General features: G+C 44.5%; 1 protein-coding gene across 1 annotated transcript; it reads right to left on the bottom strand.

Moving 5' to 3' along the window:
- Positions 1 to 296: 296 nt before the first annotated feature.
- Positions 297 to 5,030, bottom strand: LOC135707130 (uncharacterized). The gene is made up of 2 exons (XM_065228856.1): positions 2,723 to 5,030; positions 297 to 625 (listed from the first exon to the last, which is right to left on the bottom strand). Exons 1-2 carry the CDS (start codon positions 5,028 to 5,030, stop codon positions 297 to 299), a joined length of 2,637 nt encoding a protein of 878 aa, XP_065084928.1.
- Positions 5,031 to 8,577: the final 3,547 nt, after the last annotated feature.

Below are 8,577 nucleotides of genomic sequence, written 5' to 3'. Positions count from 1 at the left end.
TCTGTCTATCATACCTAGGAATTCATGTACTGTCTCTTCGTGTTCTATTCGTATTGAGTGTTCATTTAGGTACTAATAGTGTAAGTATTTAGTGAGTGTCTTCTATATGTGGTGAATGTATAACAGTTCTGTATCAACCAGTGTTGTAAATTCAATTTTAAATAATTCAATTATTGCTTAATACTAAAACATCCAACATTTCCGCCCTCCTTGAAACTAAGTTTCAACATTCCTGAACAAGCCTTGCTTATGTTAGATAACGTTCAAAAATTTTGCTTAATCCCTATTCGATGAATTCAATTAATATCGGCAGAATCCTCGGTGGGTAACGGGCAGATGCGGTTTGCTGGACGCCTGTAGGTTCCTTTAGACGTCTTGATCGTCACCACTCGTATAACTCCGTCTGCGCCGGGGTGAACCTCGGTTATCCTCGCTAGGGGCCATTGAAGTGGTGGTAAGTTGTCCTCCCGAAGAATCACGATGCTGCCTACACGGATGGTGCTTGGTAGACGGTTCTTACTTGCTTCCTGAAGTCCAGTGATGTACTCTTGACTCCAACGCTGCCAGTATCGTTGGAACATCTGCTGCCGTTGCTGATAGTGGGCTAAGCGGTTAGTGGGTATGGCTGTAAGATCGGAATCGGGGAGGGCTTTCATAGAAGTCCCGATCAAAAAATGGGCTGGTGTTAGGGCATCGAGGTCTCTAGGGTCGTCTGATAATGGGGATAGAGGTCTAGAGTTAAGGGCGGCCGATATTTGTACGAGCAGGGTGCAGAAGTTTTCATGACTCAATTGGTTCGTACCGACTTCCTTTTTCAGGCAACTTTTGGCGGAGCGTACTGCTGCCTCCCACAATCCACCGAAATTGGGGGCACGGGGTGGAATTAAATGCCAGGATATTCCTTGCTGTGACATTTCAGATCCAATAGCTTCTTGGGCAGCTTTGCTGTTGAGGCTCTTGTACAGTTCGTACAATTCGTGTTTAGAGCCTTGGAAATTTGTAGCATTATCTGAATGGATCTGCGATGGAAGTCCATGGTGTCCAATGAATCGGCGAAGTGCAGATAAGAATCCAGCAGTTGACAGGTCCATGACTAGTTCCAGGTCTATCGCTTTGGTCGTAAAGCATATGAAAACTGCAATGTAACATTTCGGTGGGGCTGCTCGACGGTGAGGGGGCTTTAAATAGAAGGGTCCACAAAAGTCCACGCCAGTTATGAGAAACGGCCGAGCTGGGCGTACTCGCGTAGATGGAAGCTGTCCCATCGGTTGTTCAATCGATGTGGGGCTCGACCGGAAGCACCGATGGCACATTCGAAGTACAGAACTGACGACTCTTTTGCCATGAATTGGCCAGAATTCCTGCCTTGTAGCAGCGAGCGTAGCTTGCTGTCCTCCGTGGTGTGTTTGAAGATGATAGTATTTGATGAGTAGGCGAGTGAAGACATGTGATTTTGGTAATACCGCTGGATGCATTGTCGCATAGTTCTCCAGCGAGTGTCGTAGTCGTCCGCCAACTCTGATAATGCCACCCTTGTCTAGGAAAGGGCATAAAAGCTTTAACGGTGATTTATGTGGAACTTGATAGCGCCTTTTCAAGGAGTTGATTTCTTCCAAGAAACATTCTTCTTGAACCAGCCGCACGAGGGTCATTTTTGCAGAGTTTATCTCATGGACACTCAAAAATAACGAAGTGTTTCTTTGGGTGGATTTTCGACAGTTGGCAGCAAACCGTAAGCATAATGCGACTATTCTGATCAACGGAAGAAATGAAGATCGAAGAGTGAAGAAGATGTTGGGCTCTTTCGATGCAGTGGTTGCTTGAACGACGACTCGGGGTTCCAGATCTACTTCTTCAGGTACGGATCCAGGACATTCCGTCAGCCATTCTTTCGGCGCCAGCTTCAACCATGACGGTCCGTGCTTCCAACGATCACTTTCCAAGAAATCCTCAATGGTCATTCCACGTGAAACCAGATCTGCGGGATTCTCCTTACCGGATACATGTAGCCATGGGTGTCCATAGGTGGTTGTTTGTATAGTCGAAACACGGTTTGCTATGAAGGTTTTCCACGAATTTGGCGGAGCTTTCAACCAATGCAGAACAACAGTTAAGTCCGACCAGAAAAATGCCTGCACTCTATCTAGTGCGAGGGCCCCAATAACTGTCTGATATAGATGCGCAGCTTCTCTAGCTGCGCATAGTTCTAATCTCGGGATCGTCAATCGTTTTAAGGGAGCGACCCGAGATTTCGAGGACAAAAGCTCAATGCGTACGTTGCCCTGTTGATCCATGGAACGCACATATAAGCAGGCTCCGTACGCAAGATTGGAGGCGTCAGCCAAACAGTGGAGCTGTACGTCGACGTAGTCTGGGATGAAGGAGAACCTGGGTATGCTGAATTCTGCTAATTTGAACAGTCGGCGATGGAAATCCGTCCACTTTTGCTGTAGTTGTGGTGGTACTGGGGAATCCCATCCTGTTTGCAGTAGCGCCAGCTCTTGCATAATTATTTTTGCAGTCACCACTAAGGGAGATATCAATCCTAGGGGATCGAATAGTTTGGCTATTGCAGATAATATGCGCCTTCTGGTCCATTCTCCTTCTTCCTCTCCAACATTATATAAGAACCTAAGCTGGTCCGCTTTCGGTTCCCAAGTAATCCCTAGCGTTTTAACCTTTTCATCGGGATTCAACTCAAAGGTTATTGTAAGATCAGTACCCAACTGGTCCTCAGGAATACCGGATAGGACTTCAGGCTGATTCGAGCACCATTTCCGGATTGGAAATCCTCCTTTGGCCATCAACGATGTCAATTTTTTTCTAAGCTCGATGGTTTCGACGACATTTGCGGATCCTCCAATATAGTCGTCGACGTAAAAATCCTTTTGTAGCGCTAGGCGAGCTTTAGTACCTTCAACTCCTTCATCTTCAGCCAGCTGTTGTAGTGCCCGGGTTGCCAGAAAAGATGACGGTGTAAGCCCATACGTTACGGTCAGCAACTCGTAAACATCTATGGGATCATCCTTCGTGAAGCGAAAAAATATCCGTAGACGAAGAGTGTCATTAGCGTCCTGAAGTACCTGCCGATACATTTTTTCCACATCTCCCACAAGCGCCACTTCATGCTTGCGGAAGCGTATTAGGAGATTTAGCAGATTATCCTGAATTACAGGTCCCTTCAGAAGAACATCGTTGAGGGAGTATCCGCTGTCTGTACGTGCCGATGCGTCAAATACGACGCGCACTTTTGTAGTTGTGCTTGATTCTTTTATCACCGCGTGGTGCGGCAAATAAAACACCTTCCGTTGACCTACTCCGTTGGCCTCTGCCTGCAGTTCCGTTGTCGTTAGCCTTCGCATGTGCCGCATGTCCACGTACTCCTTCATGAAAGCGTGGTATGGTTCCTTCATATCCGGGTGCCGTTCCAACCGATTCTCCAATTTCTTGTACCTGTCCAACGCCGTTGCTCGTGATTCTCCCAACATCCGGTCCCAGCTATTTTGTTTCGGCAGCTGCACGATATACCGGCCATCTGCTGCTCTGGAATGCGTACTCTTGAAATGCTCCTCGCTGTCTTGTTCCTCCTTTGACCATGCAGGTCGATCGTCGCAGCTTTCTACTCTCCAGAACTTCTCCAATAGATCTTCGATTCTCTCGATTGGGGTGACTGCCGTGCAACATCGAACTGACTGTTTCTGCTGTAGACTTTCATCACGTCCGGATACAATCCACCCGAATACCGAATCCACGAGTATTGGCAGCTTTGGACCCAACACCATTCTTTTCACCTCTCTATCGCGCAGGAAACTGAAGAAATGTTCCGCTCCTAGTAGCAAATCAATGCGGCCGCTTATGTTGAATTGTGGATCCGCCATCTGCAGGTCATGAGGAATATTCCAATGCTTGATAGGAATCGTAACCAAAGGAAGTTCAGATGTCACTCGCTGCAAAACCAGGAAATCCAATTCAATAGAGAACTCGGTGACTCTGGACTTAACCGTTGTATTCCCTGCATGTCTTGCCGTCGATTCCGATTGTCCAACTCCTGTTATGGGAACGCATATTGCTCGACGTTTAAGCTTCAGCATTTGGCAAAGTCGTTTGCTCATCACATTGACCTGCGATCCATTATCCAGCAACGCTCGGGTTAGCTGTGTACCACCATTTTGATCCCGTATCGCCACGACCACTGTTGAAAGGAACACCTTGGAACTCAAAATTTCCTTTTTCGTTCCAACGCTATATGATCCGACTGCGACTCCTTCGGCTGCTTCGATTTGTTCTTCTTCCGCTGTTTCTGCTGCAACGTGAGTCCTAGCTGCGTCGCTTTTGCCATTGCTGCCTCCTCCATTACCAGGTTGAAACCCCGGATGTATCAAAGTGTTGTGCTTCTTCCCACATGTCTTGCAGCTAAACCTTGACGAGCAGTCACGAACCCAGTGACCCGTTTTGAAGCAGTTGCTGCATAGCCGTTTTCCGTTGACAAAGTCCAACTTTTCTTTTAGTCCAAAACCCTGGAATTTTGCGCACCGTACCAAATAATGCAATTCACCACAACATTGGCAGGTTGGATCACTTTTTCCGCCCTCCGTAGACGTGTGTACAGTCACGCGCTCTCGTTTAGCCGCCGCCTTGGGATGAGCAGAGCCGTGATTGATGGTGTTGGATAACACAGCTTCCAAAACCCTCGTTCTTTTCTCCAGAAAGTCCACCAATACCGCGAACGTAGGTTCCCGTAACGATGCAGCGTGATCCTCCCATAGCTGCAGAGTATGCGCATCCAGCTTTGAACACATCCAATGGATGATCATCGATCCCCAGTGCTCCGTCTTTTCGCCCAGCTGCTTCAAAATCTTCAGCCGTTGATCGAACTCGTCCACCAGTCCATGTATTCGCCCAGCCGACTCCTTCTCGATCCTTGGGAATTCCATCAATGCCTGAAGATGGCGCTTCTTCAGCAAATATTCATTCGAGTACCGCTTGGTGATGGTGTCCCATGCTATTATGTAGTTTCCGTTTGTGATCATTAGAGACTCGATCAGTTTAGCTGCTTCCCCTCTCAGTGCAGACTTCAAATAATGAAATTTTTGCACGTCGCTGAGTTCATTTGAGTCGTGAATCAGCGACACGAACGTAGATTTGAAAGACAGCCAGCCCTTGTAATCCCCGTCAAACTCTGGTAATGAAATTTGTGGAAGCCGAACCCCTGTGTGCACACCCAATGAAGCATTATTCCGACCAAGAGTATTATCCAAATTTGCTGCTGGTGTAGTAGGTTCTAATTTACTCAAAAAAGCAGCCCGAATCGCATAATATTGCTCTTCGAAGTCGACGTATGCTTTGCTAGTCTCCGCCTCTACTTCGCCTTTCGCATCTAGCTCAGATATTTCGTCCTGCAAATCGTTAAAATCCTCCCAAGATGCCTCTAACTTGTCCAACCTGGATTGAACATGCCCTTGTTTACTTTCCGGATCATATGCATCCAAAAATTGCTTATGCCGATCCAAAGCAGCAAAAATGCGCTCGCGCTTCTTAAGCTTTTCCTTAAGTTTTGTAGCCATACCCACACTATCAGATAAGTAACGTTCCACAAGCAAAGGTCCGGAAAAGATAGACAAAAACAGACCCAGGAAGTACCGCTGATAGGACTATAAAGTCAATGGACAGTCACTCACCTGTGACCTGTCGAATTCAGGCCTTGTATAAATTTCAAATGCGCCAGCTATCAGCCCTCCGCAACCATATACGGTCCTTTGCTTCGTTACTTTCCAATGATAACCGTTGCAAAATTTGCAAAGGATGATCGCTGTAGCCTGTCAACAATAGGCCTTGATTTTAATTTATATTCTCGCCTCACGCTTCCCAAAACCGTTTAAGCATATGCATGTGAAGTACTCAACGTACTCCTCGATCCAGCAAAAATCGCTTTCCGCCAATCGCCCAAGTCAACCTTCCTTGCCAACGGTTTGATCGTATCTGCCGTGTATGGGTCCTCACCAGCTCTGGTCTTCACCGCCCGACGTCATATGATCCCTTTCGTAACTAATCTCGTTGTAAACACTCCAACGAATATATCATGTAGAGATGTCTCCGTTCCGCAGGTATATGAAATTGGTGAAAGAGATCCAAGTAGCACAACAAACAAAAAGGGTAAGATTGGACAGGCACTCACCTGAGGCCTGTCAACAATAGGCCTTGTATAATATATATAGCAGGAACCAGCAATACCCAATACGAATGTATATACCTTGCTCGGTAACCGTTATCCGGATCCTCACGTGTAGTCACCGAGTCCAGCCGAATCCAACCGATGCTCAGATGAACCAATCTGACTGTGCTCTGGGCATGCTTGGCATACACAGTTTTGGTCACGAACTGCTCATTTGCTAAAAACTTTGCACACAGTTGACGGAACATAGTTCTTTTTGAGGCAGTAGATATATTAGAGTATAAGCTTGGTATAGATATCTCAAAAAATGTAGATTTTAATGCTAGTAGTAAACTGTATTTGTTTTTGCGTTGTAAAAATGAGGTGAGAAATGCTCACTACACATCTCTTAATTTAAGTGTTAAATTGATAAGTGTTGATTCAAATGTTAAGCTTAACCTAATCTTCGTATATCTATAGTTGACTATGAGCCTAATCTATCAATTACTTTAAAGAAAAATAAATTTCAACATCTGAGTGAAAAGCTATTACCAAATGAGCAGTTGGTGTGTACAACTGTGCATGCCAAGCATGGCTCTGGGTGTTGATCAGACCAAATCAAAACAAACTTTCGATTCGTAGATCAGTTTGATGTTGTTCTTCGATTAATCCACACGTATCGACGTTCAATGTCCCGACTGTTTGAATACCCCACAGTGCGCTTAGTTTCAAAGACTAATCGATGTTTGTCATTCACTAATCGTCCTGACTCCAGTGTAGAATGTAGCATTCAATTGTCGAAGTGTTGCTACGTCGCGTTGTATATCGCCAATCGCACGACCACAAAAGTTGCAGTTAGCCCCACAATATTGTGTAAGATGATCCGTTGGGTGGTATAAGTAAAGGGAGCTGATTAACTTGCCGTTGAAATATTTCACCGCAATTGTCTCCTCAAACTGCCAGCAAACATGGCCTTGGCGCCATCCAAGTCCTCGTAACAATACGACAATGATCCAATTGTCCTCAGCACCGACGCTTCCCTACTCAACCGTTGATCCTGGTCACGGCACCAATGTTGGGGGATTTAGGTTCGTTGGTTGAGCTGAATACTCCGTTTGCCTTTCCGTGCTCCAAATATACACCTTGTAAGCCACCTCATGTACCTTAGATCCTACGTTGTGTGTTTTTCCAGAATCGTACTATTTGTCCTTCCAATTCCGATCCTTTTCCGAATATCCTAGGTATCCTTTTGCTCCTCTTGTTTCCTTTCCTTCCACAATTGCAATAGAACTGAACCAATTCCACTTCCAAACACTTTATTTCAGGACCAAAGTTTAATACACTTTATTTGTACGGGTTTGTAAAGCGCGCGCGTATATATTTTTTGCCTTTATTCGTTCGCTATCGGTTGGCTAACTAACTTCACTGTTTCGTTATCTGTCTATCATTGAGTTCTCCAAGCAGGATCTCACTAACACTACACTAACAATATAATTTTACACACACTAGCGTATACTGTCATGTGCACGGTAAGAATCAAACATCCATTTATGAGTAAAGGTGAACCCATTGTCAATAAAAGTGGCACTACTAATTAATGAGTAATTTATTATGCCAATTAAGTAGTAGCTGTTAGCTACTGTTAGCAGAAACTCATTGTTGTTAAAATAATTTACTCATTAATGAGTAAAGCCACTTTTATTAAAAATGGCTTAAATTTTACTCATAAAAGGGTATTTGACTGTTACCGTGCAAGCGTAGGGTTTGTTTTCGTTTTGTTGTTTATTTTTACTTTAGAATGACAGTTCTTACAGCAAACAAAAAATTTCTCACAGCTAACAAAAAATTTCATCTCACTAACACACGCAAATAGCACCAATACGAACCCACCTGGAGAGGACTATACCTAGGAATTCATGTACTGTCTTTTCGTGTTCTATTCGTATTGAGTGTTCATTTAGGTACTAATAGTGTAAGTATTTAGTGAGTGTCTTCTATATGTGGTGAATGTATAACAGTTCTGTATCAACCAGTGTTGTAAATTCAATTTTAAATAATTCAATTATTGCTTAATACTAAAACATCCAACACTAATTTTATTTCGCTGGAAACCAGCAAAATTTTGCCGGATTTGTTGCTATCCAAATTTGGGTAGAATTCACCCAGATCGGTCAAAACTGAACCTACCCAAAAATGGGTTAACTGTGTTGGGAGTTACAAGTTGACAAATGAACAACATCGACGTGGTTAATTTGTCACTCCCAACATAGTTTACCCATTTTTGGGTAGGTTCAATTTTGACAGATCTGGGTGGATTCTACCCTAATTTGGATAGTTTTGAAATAACGTGAATGCTGAAAGTACAACAAAATCTGTCGGTGGTCATTTCTGCACCTGCTTTAGACAGCATCTGGAAAAGATACATT

Source organism: Ochlerotatus camptorhynchus, unplaced genomic scaffold, assembly GCF_037179485.1.
Source record: "Ochlerotatus camptorhynchus isolate MF236.1 unplaced genomic scaffold, CSIRO-AGI_Acam_v1.1 ptg000304l, whole genome shotgun sequence".
Lineage (NCBI taxonomy): Eukaryota > Metazoa > Arthropoda > Insecta > Diptera > Culicidae > Ochlerotatus > Ochlerotatus camptorhynchus.
Note: the sequence above shows the minus strand (reverse complement) of the source record. Positions and strands in the feature narration are given on the sequence as shown.

Excerpts from the sequence above, each read along its gene's own strand:
- LOC135707130 (XM_065228856.1), bottom strand. The coding sequence starts at position 5,030 with ATGATCACAAACGGAAACTACATAATAGCATGGGACACCATCACCAAG. Across the intron at positions 626-2,722 it reads TATTCCTGAGGACCAGTTGG|CCATACCCACTAACCGCTTA; the intron begins GTACTGATCTTA and ends CCGATCTTACAG.